The sequence below is a fragment of the Mirounga leonina genome, unplaced genomic scaffold, assembly GCF_011800145.1.
Source record: "Mirounga leonina isolate KUSES-001 unplaced genomic scaffold, KU_Mleo_1.0 Mir_53, whole genome shotgun sequence".
NCBI lineage: Eukaryota > Metazoa > Chordata > Mammalia > Carnivora > Phocidae > Mirounga > Mirounga leonina.
Genome location: NW_023270807.1, coordinates 80,753,524 through 80,771,332, shown reverse-complemented (window position 1 = coordinate 80,771,332; position 17,809 = coordinate 80,753,524). Strand labels below are relative to the sequence as shown.

General features: G+C 35.6%; 1 protein-coding gene across 1 annotated transcript in view; it reads left to right on the top strand.

Annotated features, from left to right (window-relative positions):
* The window catches only part of THEMIS (thymocyte selection associated), a 187,610-nt gene that overhangs the window by 80,045 nt on the left and 89,756 nt on the right, over nucleotides 1-17,809 (top strand). Inside the window, exon 3 of the mRNA XM_034990585.1 lies at nucleotides 5,877-6,335. Within this exon, the coding sequence (XP_034846476.1) occupies nucleotides 5,877-6,335 (459 nt within the window). The remainder of the gene's footprint in view (nucleotides 1-5,876; nucleotides 6,336-17,809) is intronic.

Genomic DNA, 17,809 nt, shown 5'->3' with positions numbered 1-17,809 from the left:
TGAAAATTAAATATCATACATGTACATTCCCAGCACATTCTAAGCTGTATATTTTAATAATCCTATTTTTTGTTTGTTTTTACATTATTTTATTTTTCATCATGATAAGTGTACTATTCAATCCCCCTCACCTGTTTCCTCCATCCCCCCACCGACTCCCCTCTAGTAACCATCAGTTTGTTCTCCATAGTTAAGTCAGTTTCATGATTTCTTTCCCTCTGTCTCTTTTTTCCTCTGCTCATTTGTTCTGTTTCTTAAATTCCACATATGAGTGAAATCATATGGTATTTGTCTTTCTCTGACTGCCTTATTTTGCTTAGCATTGTACTCTCTAGCTCCATCCATGTTGTTGCAAATGGCAAGATTTACTCTTTTCTTATGGCTGAATAATATTCCAGTATACATATACCACACCTTCTTTATCTGTTCATCTATCAGTGGACACTTGGGCTGCTTCCATAATTTGGCTGTTACAAATAATGCTGCTTTATAGGGATGCATGTATCCCTTTGAATGAGTATTTTTATATTTTTGAGGTAATTACCCAGTAATGCATTTCCTGGATCATAAGGTAGTTCCATTTTTAACTTTTTGAGGGACCTCCATATTGTCTTCCACAGTGGATGCACCAGTTTGCATTCCCATCAACAATGAAAGAAAGTTCCTCTTTCTCCACATCCTCCCAACACTTTTGTTTCTTGTATTTTTAATTTTAGCCATTCTGACAGGTGTGATAGCTCATTGTAGTTTTGTTTGTATTTCTCTGATGATGAGTGATGTTCAGCATATTTTTATGTGTGTTTTGACCATCTGTATGTCTTCTTTGGAGAAGTGTCTGTTCTTGTCTTCTGCCCATTTTTAATTGGATTGTTTTTTGGGGTGTTGAGTTGTATAAGTTTTTTTATATATATTTTAGATACTAACCCTTTATCAGATATGTCATTTGCAAATATTTTCTGCCGTTCAGTAGGTTGCCTTTTAGTTATGTTGATTATTTCCTCTGCTGTGCAGAAACTTTTTATTTTGATGTAGTCCCAGTAGTTTATTTTTGCTTTTTTTTCCCTTGCTTCAAGAGACATAGCTAGAAAAACATTGGTACAGCCGATGTCAGACTTTCCATCTGTGCACTTGTCAAGGGCTTTTATGGTGTTAAGTCTCACTTTTAAGTGTTTAATCCATTTTGAGGTTTTTTTGTGTGTGTATGGTAAAAGAAAGTGGTCTAGTTTAATTCTTCTGCATGTTGCTGTCTGTTGCAGAGACTGTCTTTTTCCCATTGTATATTCATTCCTCTTTTGTTGAAGATTAATTGACCATATAACTGTGGGTTTATTTCTGGGTTTTCTATTGTGTTCCATTGATCTGTGTGTCTGTTTTTGTGCCAGTACCATATTGTTTTAGTTATTACTGCTTTGTAATATAACTTGAAGTCTCAAATTGTAATACCTCCAGTTTTGTTTTTCTTTTTCAAGATTGCTTTGGCTATTCAGGGTCTTTTACTGTTCCATACAAATTTTAGGAATGTTTGTTCCAGTTCTGTGAAAAATGCTGTTGGTATTTTGATAGGGATTGTATTAAATGTGTAGATTGCTTTGGGTAGTATAGACATTTTAACAATATTTGTTCTTCCAACCCATGAGCATGGAATGTCTTTCCATTTCTATGAATCATCTTGAATTTCTTTCATCAGTGTTTTTATACTTTTCAGGGTATAGGTCTTTCACCTCTTTCGTTACCTTTCTTTCCCCTCAAATACAGTACTGTGATCATTTTGATGATACATCTGTAAAATGTGAATAATAGAATTTATGTGTCTGTATGCAGTCTTTTGAGGTCTTTTGAGGACTTTCTCATACGTAGCTATATATATATATTGCTCTTTATCCTTTGAGTAAAGCACATATAATCACCACTGTTTTGTGTGTTCCCCTTTTTGCCTCTTAAATGTCTGATTAGTTGGGACCCAAAGATTCCAGTGAGTCAATGTATACAACTTTGTATATAACACAGCTATATTATTGCCTACAACAACAATCTGGTGCTACTGTCTTGCTCTTGGCATTCTTAGGTGGTGGCTGATTCCTCCCCCTCTGTCATAGCTCAGCTGTTATGCTCTGTATAGTGAAATTTCAGGCAGGAGTGTTGCCTCTGGCTTTTATCCTACCGTCCACTGTAGAAGATGTGTACATATTTCATGCTTGACACTTACCACTTACCTCTCAACAGATCATCCGTAACAAAATAGATAGTTTTTGAGTGAATGGGGAAAAAAATTATGACTGTTACTGAATGTTAATTTTTAATCTCTTAGATATTCCAGGGAAGAGGGAACCATAGGATTTGGAATTGGGATGTTGCATTTAACAACTAGGATACTTCCAAGCTTTTAGAGAACAGACTATCTGATTATTTACACTGTATTGGGCCATTACTTTCAGAGAATTAGTAGGCAAAGTTCACTCCAAGATTCCTTATCTCAGAGATGAAGGGAATATATTTGGTTGGAACTGGGAAAGCAAGCTAGAGTTCAGCCTATGAAAAAGATTGTGAAATCCTCATGATGATCTTATGTTATATATATTAAAGAATATTGTGAGGGTGCCTGGCTGGCTCAGTTGGTGGAGCATGCAACTCTTGATCTCTGGGTCATGAGTTCAAGCCCCCCATTGAGCATGGAACCTACTTAAAGAAAAACTAAAAAAAATAAAAGTAACTTAAAAAGAATATTGTGATATACAGTTAGAAATTTTAATTTTTAAAATTACTCCCTATTTGGGTGGGAATTGATGAGATAAAAAAAAAGTAGAAAAAAATCTGATGAGCATAAATTATGCACAGTGAACCAGGAACCTACTCTTGTTCTTCTTACACTGGAGGTCTGGAAAGACTGATTCATGCAAAGGGAGAACTGGCTAATGAGACCCATATATATATTTTGTGAATTGGAATAAACATGTTTTCCTGAGCAATGTCCTTGTAAGTTATATGCAGGATGGGGAGGCAGCCTAGTATGGTGGCAGGAGCATAAGACTTGGATGTCAAAGGTCTGATTTGGGATTCTAGAGCCATGACAATGAAAATCATGACCATTTTTATGTCCTTCAGTAATAACATTTGTTTTATTGTCCTTAAAAGATTATTGTCAGGATAAATGATGCATGAAAAAAAATCTTTCAAACTTGTAAATTTCCAAACAAATTTCAGTTTTTACTACTACTAATAATTACAGATCATTAACAATTGGTTAAAATTATAAGCTCTCCAAAAACTTAAGATTCAGAGATAAGATCTTAAAGACTAAATTTACTCATCAGTTAATTTTTAATAGATCAATAATTGCATTTCCTTATAATTTTTATTTCTCAAGTGCATGCTCTTTATGAATAATTTCTCCTAATTTAAAAGTAATAATATCCATTTTAATAGGTGACAATAAAATTTGGAAATTGAAATATATTTTCTTTCTGCTTCTTAGCTTACTTTATGAAGGTTACATATTGCCTTATTTTATAATCACTCTTATGATCACTCAGCTCCTGAAATGTGGGTTTTGTTTTTTTTTTTGGAAGAGTATCAAATTATATTTTCTCCAGTATAAAACTATTGTACTCTTTGTGAAAAGATGGAGGAAAAATTGATGAAGTTTAAAGCTGATCAGGCTTATGGTACTTTATTGTGAAATTGAACTTTCAGTATGACATCATATATATAAACTTACCCTGGTTTGTATAGTATCAATTGGCTGTTTATAAGGAGGGACTCTGGATTGGCTGCAATAGTAGATGAAGAAATAACTTACTCAAAGATAATTTCCTGTGTCTACCACTTAGTATGCTAAACTGTGTACTTAATCATCTTCTAAGGGAAAACACACAGATTCATAGATTTTTCTTGCAGTAGAGACATTCAACAAGACAGCTCTGAAGTATGTGAATAACTTGAAATAATGGTGGCCCTTAGGGTTTCAGGCTTTTTCTACTTCATAACATTTTAGGTCTGTTATTGCCTTAGGTGAACCCAATTCCTCAAGAGAGAAGATGCTGAATTAATTCTTCTGTGACTTATGTCATCAGTATATCTAGAATAGAAATAAAACTATGTGTCTCTACTATTTATGAGATTCTAGGTAGCTATTTTTTTTAACATTCACAAAAATTGCTGAATTTTCTAAACCCTGATAATGATTGTGGACTCTTAAAAACAAATCTTCACATACAGACAAATGAGATTAAGCGTATGTATGCACACGTGCATGCACACATATGCACAAATTCATGTACTGTGCAGAGTTCAAGAATATTCTTTTATTGGATTTTCCCTGAAACAAGATCTAATAAAATAAGTTCTTTTAAAGTAAATGTTTCTTTGCCTTACTGTCTTCAAACACACCATACAGTGAGTGAACACTAGTCAATTTCTGAAACTTTTCAGGACAGATTGCACATGGTACCTTACTTTTTGCCAGGATTGCATCACACACACTTTTTCAGGATGTTTATGTCTGAAAATAGCTCAAATCCTTTTTTTTTGTTTGAGCAAAGATCTACAAAAATAACTGATCATAAATCTTCGTATAGTAACCCAGAATAGACATGAGATATTATAATCTGGTTAATAATGATTTGATATATAGATGAATTTAATTGGAATATATTTGTTGATTAAACTAATAAATGATTTTTCAAGTTATATTGAATTCTAGTAAGATTTTCTCATTGTCTAATGAGTATCTAGCAAGATAATCTACTTAGTTCATGATAGTATATAATATCATTCATTTACTTTTGTGTTAAGAAAGCAATTACCTAATTTTTTCTTTGTTCTTATTTTCTCTGAAATTTATTAAAACCTCTTCAATAAATTCATTTCTGAATATGCTACAAGGCAGATGTACCAATAAAATAAAAGTAATTTAAAGAGGAGAATTAAACATGCACACCTAAAAAGCTATATCTTAAACAGCAAAAATTCCTTATATTAGTGATTATCCCAGTAGTATTAGAGGAAAAAATTTCTAATAGTGAAACTCCGGCAAACTTAGAGAAGCAATGAGAAGAATGATGTATCACCAAGAGTATTCAATCTGGAACTACCTAACCTGGCATTTTCCAAGGAGAGTTACATGGAACACCAATATATCATGGATGGTATATTGTAATTTATTAATAGATGTTTCCCCAAGAGTTTATAATCAAAATTTCAAAATTCTGCATGTTATATTCTCTTCTTGTGAGTTGCAGTGCAGCTAAAGTTTCTGAGAAGTATTTAATTGGAAATATGTAGGTATTTCTTACTGTGGTAAAATGCACATAAGGTAAGATTTACATTCAAAAATGTACAATTCAGTGTCATTAAGTACATTCACAATGTTGTATAACCATCACCATTGTCTCCTTCCAGGTATGTAACTTTGTGATTGTTAATTTGACCATGAAACAGTTTTCTTCTGGAATATCTTTTAATTTTGGTACATCCAGAAAATATAGTTATGGAAACACCGATCTAATCCAATCCTCTCAATTTAAAAATTGAAAATAGAAAATGTGATTTTGAGAGAGTAAATGCCTTGCTCAAGATTACACAGGTAGTTGGGATACAGCCAGTCAGTATCTCATTCATATTTCCCACTTCCAAGAACAGGGGCTTTTCTCTTTCCAGGTATTTTCCCCTTGTTTCCATTGCTGTTGCCTGGATCCGATGATCCAGTAATCTACAAATTATACATTACAATTTGACCTAGAAGAATTCAGGATTAAAACAAATGCATTACTTTTTAAAAGCTACATTGTACTTGTTTTATAACTCTCTCACTGTGATTTTCTTAAGAGAACTTTCATTGTAAGAATTCTCTTTAATTTATATAATTCTTCTGTTCTTAGGTCTTTTTAAGATTGTGGCCGATAAAACTCCATACCTCACTATGGAAGAAATAACAAGGACCATTCATATTGGATCAAGTAGACTAGGGCATCCTTGCTTCTATCATCAGAAGGATCTAAAACTAGAGAATCTCACTGTAAAACAGGGTGAGCAAATCATGCTCAACTCAGTTGAAGAGATCAGTGGAGAGATAATGGTGAACTGTGGAGTGGTAAGGAATCATCAGAATCACTCGTTTACTTTGCCTTTGTCACAAGAAGGAGAATTCTATGAGTGTGAAGATGAACATATTTATACCCTAAAGGAGATTGTTGAATGGAAGATCCCGAAGAACAGAACACGAACTGTGAAGCTTACCGGTTTTTCAAATAAGTGGGACTTAACAAATCCATTCCCTAAAGGCTTTTATGGTGCTCTGATTCTCAAGCCTGTTTATGAAATTCAAGGTGTGATGAAATGTAAGTATCCACTGGGAATGATGCTCTATGAGGGTGAGCATTGTGGGGTTTGGGAAGGAGGAAGGCTTTAGAGTTTGAAGAATATGACCCTGTCCCTGACTTGTCCTTTAAACCCACTAAGAGTTAGAGTCTCATCTATAAATAAGTAAACCATGTATTTGGTGCAAGGATCAAATGGAATAATGTATATAAATACATACTGTAAGTTGTGTGGTGCTATCCAAATGTAAATTGCGGGAATTGGCAGGTGCAGACAGGTTAAACTACTAATTTATTTCTATCACTGCCAGTTAAACATGGTCAGAAAAGAACTACTTTTAAATATTGAGCATATGTAGTTAGAAAGAGGCTTTCTTGTATGAAGGTGGTCAACAAAGTGATAAAGATACAAAGTTTCCTTAATATATCCCTTACTGCTATTTTTTTTGATAGGCTTTTTTTTTTTTTTTCCCTTTTTTCCAGCTACCCATCACTGGACATATAAATCTTATTAGCTGGGAGTATCTCTGACTTAAGGGAAAATGATGTGACAAATTAATTCACACATAAGTGTGTTTTAATATGTGATCTTTATAGAATTATTTGCATTTAATAATAGAAATAGCTAGGGGCGCCTGGGTGGCTCAGATGGTTAAGCGTCTGCTTTCGGCTCAGGTCATGATCCCAGGGTCCTGAGATCGAGCTCCACCTCGGGCTCCCTGCTTGGCGGGGAGCCTGCTTCTCCCTCTCCCCCTACTGTTCCCCCTGCTTGTGCTCTCTCGCTCTCTCTGTCAAATAAATAAATAAAATCTTAAAAATAAAATAGAAATAGCTAGAGAGAGCTTTGTTACCCTGAAGGAATTAATACTTCGAATTTTCAAGATTATGGCACATAAGTGGGCAACCATGGAGCAAAGAGTTCTGTATGCAGTCAAAAGTCCTGGATTCTAACTCTGGGTCAGTAACTTAATAGGTGGGGACTTTGGTTGAGCCATTTAAACTGTGTCTTTGCAAAGGGGATGATGATACCTCTTTTGCCTACCTCTCAGAGTTGTTTTGAGAATCAAATAAGAGTATATTAAGGTACTATACATAATATACTTGAGGAAAAGGCAGTATGTAAAAATGTTTGGTCAAAGGCTATCCCTGGGATACCTCAAATTCTCTTTATCTCTGCTCCTATAAATATTGTTGGTTGTTGGTCACTTATATAAATATGAAAAAACTGATGTGGACCTTTGGGTAGGTTTTAGAACTACATGTTAAATTTTGTTACATGTAAGTAATTTAACCAGAAATTAATTAATTCATCTGAATTAAAGGTACAAGTAAGGTACAAATTCCACTCAAGTAGCGATTATATTTTAATATTGTGAAAAATTGAGGGCACAGCACGATCATTTTTTAATATGACAAAATATGGAAGTCACAGCAAATTTTAGACCTCACATTAGTGTTTTGTTAACTATCCCAAAATGTGTAATTGAAAGTGATAATTGAGTTCTCCTCACTTTTCATAGATAATAGATAAAGCATTTTCTCATTTTCAAATTTGTTAATTTTTTAAAACCATTGGCGTCTCCTATCACACAGCTGCAAATGTAGGCCAACCCAGAACCTAAGCACGGGAACAAGGTGGTTACTGCATTTAATGAATTTAGATTAGGGATCAACAAAGGCTTCTCTGAGGAAATGGCATTTAAACTAAGACCTGGAGGGTGAGTAGGAGATAATCAGGCAAAGAAAGAGGGGACAACACTGGAGGAAGTGATAGCAGTTTCCAGGAAGGCAGGTAAGCAAGATATTGGAGCTCAGTGTAGCTGGTGTGAGAAAAGGGAGGACAGGTTGAGACAAATACCAAAACATGCAGTGGGGTAGTGGAGTCAGTCATGGAGAGTCTGGAAATACATGTGAAGGGGTTAACCTTTATCCAAAGGGCAAATTAATAAAGGGTTTCAGGAACAGGGTCAGAGGACTATAAGGAGACCATTGGGTGTATGGCAGGATATTGGGGGGTTAGTACAATAGTGGTATCAACAGGACACTTGCTCCTAATGGGTATTTAAGAAATACAATCAGTAAGATTTTGAAGGTCTAATGGAAGGGGGAAAGAAGTCAATGTGATTCCCAGGCTTCTGGCTTGATCTACTAGTTGGATGATGATACAGTTTACTAAATATAAACATTGATAGATGAACAGGACATATTAACACAGTTGTTTAGATGGACTTAGATGTGGTTTCATGCTAACCAAGGTCCCAAGAAAGTTTTTGGTTGAAATAAAGTCCTTTCCAAAATATTTTAATCTAATTCCCATTCTTTAATGGTATTAAAATTGAATTTTGATTTAAGTTATTTTGGATCTTTAATTTCTTAGGGATTATTTTAAACATTAGTTCTTTTTCTATAGCAATTTCAGGACAGATGCTGTATGGCACTCCTTTGCATGTGTACTGACTGCAGAATATTCCCCAGAAATAGAGGACAGGTGTCCAACACAGAAAGTCCAATTTTAAAAATTATTGTTGTAGGCATTTTTCTTCTAAATATAACATGTAGGCTATTTTATAAAATCAATTGTGGTCTTGTTTTACATTATTCTTTCTAATACTAAAGATTCAAACTTGCCTTGAAGTCAACGGCATATTGCTTGCTAAGTTACTTTCCGAAGGCCTTGAGTTCAGGCATAGTTGAAAACCCTCTTGTCTCAAGTCTTCCCTTTCTCAAGTGACAAGAAAAAGAATAGGTCTGAGGCAGGGATAGAAAATTTTAGAGAAACCTTAGGGGTAAAAGCAAGATGAAAAAGATTGAGAACTATAGGAAGTTCTGAAATAGTGATTTGCTGAAAAGAGAACATAATAAATAGGGAAAGAAGGAATATAACGTATTCTACTCCTGGTGTTAGGCTTTTAATATGTTATTGATGTAAACATTTAGGCATCATAAAGAAGTAGCAGGACATGTTTAAATGAAATATCAGTTCCTGGAAACTCTTGGTCATAATCCTCATTACAGGCCTGAAGCCCCTCTGACACTCACTATACATTTCATGATTTGTAAAACATTCTATCTCTTTAGAAAATAGATATAAATAACCACCCAAGACCTTTAACTACTAGTTTCCTATAAGTCATAGTAAGATCTGTTTGTGCCTTTCATTGGAAGATAAAATTCATGTTGTGTGACAAATGAAATGCATAATATTTACAAATGAAAAATTGAGTCTGCTATTTAAAGTTGCTACTAAAAATCAGAAATCTTGCTTGTTAAAACTTTTTAATTGTGTTATGTTTTGATGTACAGATTGATAATTACTTCTCCCCTAATGAAAATTTCAAGAGTTGAAAAGCTGCATTTCATTTTAGGTAAAAACCTCAATGCCTTCCAAAATTTAAGGGTACAGTTTTTGCTTAGTTACATGACATATCAACTCGTTTATAAGCTGAGGGTTGAAATCACACGTATCAGAAAAGCAGTATCTGAATATTGAATAATAGGTGATAAATCAATAGCAACCCCCCCAAACATTGATCTTTTAGTATTCTGAGACTTCTTTTTTTTTTAATTATGTTATGTTAGTCACCATACATTACATCATTAGTTTTTGATGTAGTGTTCCATGATTCATTTTTTGCATATAACACCCAGTGCTCCAGGCAGTACATGCCCTCCTTAATACCCATCACTGGGCTAACCCATCCCCCTACCCCCCTCCCCTCTAAAACCCTCAGTTTGTTTCTCAGAGTCCATAGTCTCTCATGGTTCTTCTCCCCCTCTGATTCCCCCCGCTTCATTTTTTCCCTTCCTTCTCCTGATGTCCTCCATGCTGTTCCTTATGTTCCACAAATAAGTGAAACCATATGATAATTGACTTTCTCTGCTTGACTTATTTCACTTAGCATAATCTCCTCCAGTCCCATCCATGTTGATGCAAAAGTTGGGTATTCATCCTTTCTGATGGCTGAGTAATATTCCATTGTATATATGGACCACATCTTCTTTATCCATTCGTCTATTGAAGGGCATCTCTGCTCTTTCCACAGTTTGGCTATTGTGGACATTGCTGCTATGAACATTAGAGTGCATATGGCTCTTCTTTTCACTACATCTGTATCTTTGGGGTAAATACCCAGTAGTGCGATTGCTGGGTCATATAGGGTAGCTCTGTTTTTAATTTTTTTGAGGAACCGCCACACCATTTTCCAAAGTGGTTATACCACCTTGCATTCCCACCAACAGTGTAAGAGGGTTCCCCTTTCTCCATTCTTTCATTTTATTTAAAAAAATAATCTCAATATTTATCAAAGTCAAAAAAGTCAAATAGTGGTAAAAGGATTTATTACAAAATGATCAGCACACCTTATGCCCTTGACCATTCCCAACTTTTCCCCACATTCTGCTACTTCAAGGTAACTGCTTTAAATATTTTGTACTTACTTTCTTGTATTTGCATTTAAATTTCCAAATAATATAAAGATAGTGCTATTTTTCAAGGCATTGACTTTATACAGGTTTAGAAGAACAGTAATCCCCTTCATGAAGGCTCCACCCTGGTGACCTCATCAAATTCTAATCATCTCCCAAAAGTCCCACCTCTTAATACCTCACTCTGGGGAGGAGGGCTTCAACATGTAAATACTGGGGGATGAAAACATTTAATCCATAACAGTGTTGTCCTGGGACTTCCATTTAAAACCATCTGGGTAGTCCTGTTCTTTGACTGTGATAGCAATTTTTAATCTGGAAATTCAGATATTTCATTTCTGAGATAATTTCTTTGATAATTTTCTTTCAACTATATTTTTTTCTCTTTTCTCTTTCTGTAACTTCTAATCTTTTGTTGAAGCTCCCATACTGATCTAGGACTATTTTCTTCCTTATTTTACATCTTTCTTGTCTTTGGTTTACCTTCAGGGAAAATTCCTTAACTACATTTCCAACTGTTTTAATGAATTTTTAATTTCAGCTATCATATTTTTAATTTCCAAGAGTTATTTCTTACATCATTTTTTAAATGTTACTGTGTTCTTGTTTTAAGAATGCAATATCTTATCTCTCTGAGAATATTTTACAGTTTCTTAAAGTTTTCTGTGTTCTTGCATTTAACTGCCTCTTTTGGGCATTTTTAAAAAAAGGTTTGGGGCGCCTGGGTGGCTCAGTGGGTTAAGTGTCTGACTCTCGATTTCAGCTCAGGTCATGATCTCAGGGTCGTTAGAGCCCTGAGTCAGGGTCCATGCTTGGCAGAACCTGCTTAAGATTCTCTCTCTCCCTCTCCCTCAAAAAAAAAAAAAAAAAAAAAAAAAGTTTTGGTCTGTCACTCTCATTGTTTTCCTCAAATGCCTGGTGATTATTTGCCATTTGTTCATATTTATATGTGAGACACTTTTTTTTTTTTTTTAATTTACAAGTGAGGCCCTATTTACATACAAGCTCTTTGTTTCTGAATTTTAGGTTTCACTTTGCCAGCTTTGTCATCAGAGCATTCCCTAAATTCAGGCTCTGTGAGCCTTTCCTCTAGGACTTGTTCAGTTTCACCTGAGAAGAATCTTTCTGATTCCTTATGGAGCTTCTGAAACTATTGTAGCTGAGTGGGGAAGTTGCTAAGGGTTTCACCATTCCCCCACAGGTTTAGACTTACTCCTTTGCTTTCAGTCCCCTGTTTCTCCCCCACTCACCTATGCCTAGTTTCCAGATTCTGCGACTCTGTATCTACCGCTTCCTGCAAAGAGAGAGGTAGTAGGGGTGACTGCTTATCTTCCCCAGAATATAGAGTTGGAGACCTAGGGTTAAGCACTCTTCAGACATTCAGATAACCTCCTTAGGTCCCTATATTCTCATCCACAGGTCAGAGGGGCCTTATGCCTCCAATTTATGAGCCTTTTTGAGATCTCATGGGGCAAAAAAAGGCTGACTTTTCATTGTGCTATGGCTTCTTAGCACATAGGCTTTCCTTTTTCTATTCTGCCAAATTTTTGACCGTTCTTCCATCCTGAGCTCTACCTTCATTCCGTGTAAGGATTGCAGATGTCTTAGTTTCACTGAATCTTATTTTTTTTTCTTTCCTTCTTCTTTTTGTCCTCATGGTAAATTTGAGAGAAAAAAAAAGGTTGGAAAGCCACATACTTCACCTATAAACCTCACTACTTACTTAAACTAATCCCAGCCCAGAGCTTTCCCTGGACCTAGTATAATCTTGAAAGAACTGGTTGCTAATATTGCTAAAAGATAAGTATAATTTATAAACAATATTTATAATAAAACATAATCTTCAGTAATTTATAAACATATCAGAGTCAGTTTCTTATGTATTTATTTTTATCTTCTCAATGCATGAGAATGTGTTCAATATTGAATAAATCAAATACATGAGTTAATGAATGAAGCAACTAAGATATTTGTTTCTGTGTATACATACTGCATAGTACAAAGTTCCTGTTTAGGTAACAAAGTTTTCTCACTCACCATATCCAGATTTGATTTATTATGATAACATATTTATGAATTTAATAGCTAAGGAGAATGAATATTCACTTCAGGGCACCAAAGTTGATATCACTTATATTTGTATTACAGGTTCAATTTTTATTAGTGATGCTTTTCCTAATGTGCCTATGAAAATATTGTGACTTAACATGATATTTAGAACCCATGAACACTTTAGTCCACTTCCATTTCATTTTCTTCCTTTAGGCAAGTAATCTTATTGCTAATAGAAATATCAGACAGCAAGAAGTATAAGGTACAGTTTATATATGTATTTATTTATTCTTACACTACCAACTGTAAATATTTTACCAGTCAGGGTTCTCCAGAGAAATAGAGATATTTATAATGCTATATATAATTATATTGTAATATAAATGAAATTACATATTAATTAGTTAATTAATTAATTTTAGGGACTTGCCTCATGTAGTTATGGAGGCTAATAAGTTCAACATCCCTAGGACAGATTGGCAGGCTGTAAACTCAGGCAGAAGTTGATGCTGTAGTTTGAGGCAGCATTTTTTTCTTCTCTGGGAAACTCCAGTTTTTGCTTTTAAAGCCTTCAAATGATTAGATGAGGCTCACCTATATTATCAAGGATAACATCCTTTACCCAAAGTCAACTGATTTAGATGTTAACCACATCTGCAAAATACCTTAGCAGAAACACCTAGAATAGTGTTTAAGTAACTGGGTACTGTAGCCCAGTCAAGTTGATATAAAAAAATAACCATTACAAAAATCAATGGAGAACACATGTTGACATGTATCATCCAGTATAAGAAAATGGCTGGTCACTTCTCATAGCTTTTATAAATTAAATAAAAATAGAAAAGGAAATGTATTACAAATAAACCCATATTAAATATAAGTGCATTCATTTTTTTTTAAAGATTTACTTATTTATTTTTATTTGAGAGAGAGAGAATGAGAGAGAGCGAGTACATGAGAAGGGGGAGGGTCAGAGGGAGAAGCAGACTCCCTGCCGAGCAGGGAGCCCGATGCGGGACTCGATCCCGGGACTCCAGGATCATGACCTGAGCCGAAGGCAGTTGCTTAACCAACTGAGCCACCCAGGCGCCCCTAAGTGCATTCATTTTAAATGACTCTTGATTTCTCAGTGAAGGTCATGATGATTTTTTTTTTCTGCTACAAATGTTAGAGAGCAACCCAAAAGGCACTTTCTCTATTCATAAATACAAACAACAGTAGAACCAGGGAAGAACTATCTAAAGAAAATGAAATTCACGGGAGAGTTTCTTTTAAGTTGAAATGAAGCTGAATAAATGGGAAAAAAAGATAATTCACAGAATATTCATAAAAAAAAGGTGATACCAAATGGATGAACTATAAAGAAATTTTAACTTAAAAGCCTAGAATAGGGCGCCTGGGTGGCTCAGTTGGTTAGGCGACTGCCTTCGGCTCAGGTCATGATCCTGGAGTCCCTGGATCGAGTCCCGCATCGGGCTCCCTGCTCGGCAGGGAGCCTGCTTCTCCCTCTGACCCTCCCCCCTCTCATGTGCTCTCTCTCATTCTCTCTCTCAAATAAATAAATAAAATCTTAAAAAAAAAAAAGCCTAGAATAAGGCAAAGTTTGGAAATTATTAGTGCATCCAATAATCACTATAAAGAGTATAATGTGATACAAGAATATAAACAATTCACTGAGCAATTGGATGTGAAAACACTTTTGAGAGGGGCGCCTAGGTGGCTCAGACAGTTAAGCGTCTGCCTTCGGCTCAGGTCATGGTCTCAGGGTCCTGGGATCGAGCCCCGCATTGGGCTCCCTGCTTGGTGGGGAGCCTGCTTCTCCCTCTACCTCTACTGTTTCCCCTGCTTGTGCTTTCTTGCTCTCTCTGTCAAATAAATAAATAAATAAAATCTTAAAAAAAAAACGCTTTTGAGAAAAATAGAAGTATAATCTTAGAAAGTAAATGACAAAGAAATCAAACTTAGAAAGTGAAAATTTCCAACAAATATAAGAATTATTATTATTAGATAATAATGTAGGAGGAACTAGCAATTGAGAGAAATTGCAGGGCTAGAATTGACAAAACTTGTTTAAAAAAAATATGTAGAGACAGTCATCTCTTAGGGCTTTTTGGCTGGGCCTGAGAATTAAACTGACTTACTAGACAGATTAAATAGAGAAAAGCGGACAGATTTACATGTTTTATATGAAAGGGGAGCCCTCAAAAGGGAGTGAAGACTCCCCAGATGGCAAAACCTACATGCTTTTATATTGGTTTGAAGAAAAGAGGCAACTGCAGAGAAGTAACTAAACTATGTAGGGAGGCTAAAGAAAGGTAAGAATTATTTTAACAAGGTCTGTTTTGACAGAATTCACTTGGCTTTAACTCCCTGTAGAAGGATGTTTCTTCTCCTGATATAGGGAGGGCATCTTTCACATGGGAGTTTCATCTCCTGTTTTCAGGAAGAAAAGGAAACATTAGAATACTCTTCTTGCACCTGCTGTTTTTCAAGTGCCTTTAGCTCAAAATAATCTTGATGCCAAAGTGATTTATTTTGGGGTGGCATTTTCTGCCACCCTTGACTTTTGAAGGATAATTTTGCTGGAGGCAGAATACTAGGTTGGTGGGTTTCTTTTTCTTTTAACAGTTTAAGTATGCCACCTACTCTCTTCTTGCTTCAATGGTTTCTGAAGAGAAGTACAATCTAATTTTTATCCTTCTTCCTCTAGAGATAAGATTTTTTTTTCTTCTGGCTTCTTCAGGTTTTCTGCTTTTCTTTGATTTTCTACAATTTGAATATGATATGCCTAGGTGAAGGTTTTTTGGTATTTATCATGCTTGCTGTTCTCTAAGCTTCCTCAATTTTGGAAAATTCTTCACCACTATTACTTCAAATATTGTTTCTGTTCCTTTCTCTCTTGTTTTCCTTTTGGCATCCCTGTGGTGTACATGTTACACCTTTTGTAGTTAGCCCACAGTGCTTAGATATTCTGTCCCTTTTTTTTTTTTTTTCATTCTTTTTCTTTTGCTTTTCAGTTAAGGGAAGTTTCTATTGATATATCTTGGTATATCTTCAAGCTCACTGATTCTTTCCTTAGCCATGTCCAGTCTAGTGATGAACCAATCAAAGTCATTCTTCATATCTGTTATGTTTTTAACACCTAACATTTCCTTTTTATTCTTTTTTTTTCTTTTTTTTTTTTTAAGATTTTATTTATTTATTCATGAGAGACAGAGAGAGAGACAGAGGCAGAGGGAGAAGCAGGCTCCCCGTGGAGCAGGGAGCCCGACACGGGACCCGATCCCAGGACCCCGGGGTCATGACCTGAGCCGAAGGCAGACGCTTAACCGACTGAGCCACCCAGGCGTCCCTCCTTTTAATTCTTTACAAAAGTTTCCATCTCTCTGCTTACATTACCCATCTTTTCTGTCATTTTCTTCCATTAGAGCTCTTAGCATATTAATCATATTCTAAATTCCCAGTCTGAAAATTCCAAAATCTCTGCATATCTGAGTTTGGCTTTGTCTCTTCAGGCTACACTGTTTGTTTGCCTTTTAATATACTTTGTAATTTTTTGTTGAAAGCTAGACATGATGTATCAGATAAAAGAAACTGAGGCAAATAAATAAGCCTTTAATGTGAGGTTTTTTATCTAGCTGTGAGTTAGTCCATGTTTACAGTTTTCTGTATCTGTAGATGTCAGAGGCTAAAATTTTATTCAGTGTCCTTGTTTTTTGTCTCCCCTGTTGTCTTTTCTAGAGACCTCTTCTTAAACAGAAATATAAATGTTTCAGTTGTAATCCCCCATTATTATACAGAAGTCTTATTGATATGGTTAGTAAGGTGTAAGGGAGGAGATGCATTCTATAATCCTCTATTTAGGTCTGAGTCTTTTAGTTGCCCTGTGACCTTCACAAGTGCTTCTCAGCTTTCTTCCCCATGCCTCCTTAGGTGAGGTAGAATATTGGCAAGTGGGGGCTGGAGTTGGGTATTTCCTTTCCCCCATGTGGAAAGATAGAGGAGGTTATAGTTGGGTGTTTCCCTTCCCCTATGTCAGTTAAACTCTGGTAAAACCCAGATTGGTTAGGCTGTGGTAAAATAGTTTTCCTTGAGGGCAGACCTTTTTTAAGGAAAACTGAATTCTCTGACTTTTGCCATGGCCCTGCCAGAAGCATGAGGGGATTTTTCTCTGATCTTCACCCTGAGAACTTGGTGGGGCTCTTGGGAATAAACAAGAAAGTGTGGGAGGATCCCGCTAAACTTGGACCCCAGAAGTTTTATCTCTCAAGCTTATCTAGGCTTTGTCTCCAGCAAGTAGTCAATTACTCTTAAAGTGTTCTTACTAGGGGGCGCCTGGGTGGCTCAGTTGGTTAAGCGACTGCCTTCGGCTCAGGTCATGATCCTGGAGTCCCGGGATCGAGTCCCGCATCGGGCTCCCTGCTCAGCAGGGAGTCTGCTTCTCCCTCTGACCCTCCCCACTCTCATGCTCTCTGTCTCAAATAAATAAATAAAATCTTTAAAAAAAAAAAAAAGTGTTCTTACTAGTTGTTGAATCCAGTGGTGGTTTCTGCTCCCAATAAGCTGTAAGTCTATGTTCACCTATTTCTCTCATTTTGGGGGTGATGGTTTGCCCTGTAACCTCAATTCCCTGATGGATCAAAGAAGAGTTGTTGATTTTCACCACATGTACTATTTTTCCTTATTGGATCTTCTACTAAGGTGTGTTCACTGTGATTATTTTTATACCTTAAAATGTCTAGATTGTTGTTTCATAGAAATTAAACAGTGAAAGTAAAAATACTTATTGCACTGAATAAGCCATTGAGTAAGATAAACTACAACCGAAAGGAGCATGTTTTAAATGATACATATACTACCTTCTATGATGTATAGCAGGAGCATTAGCAGTAGAAATTTATTTTTCTCAATGAAATTTTATGTGGAACTCTACTTATTTATAGATCACATCCTTTAGTGCTCAATCAAGGACATCGTTCTGGCAGTAGTTTTTCCTTTATTCAATTCATTTATTTAGT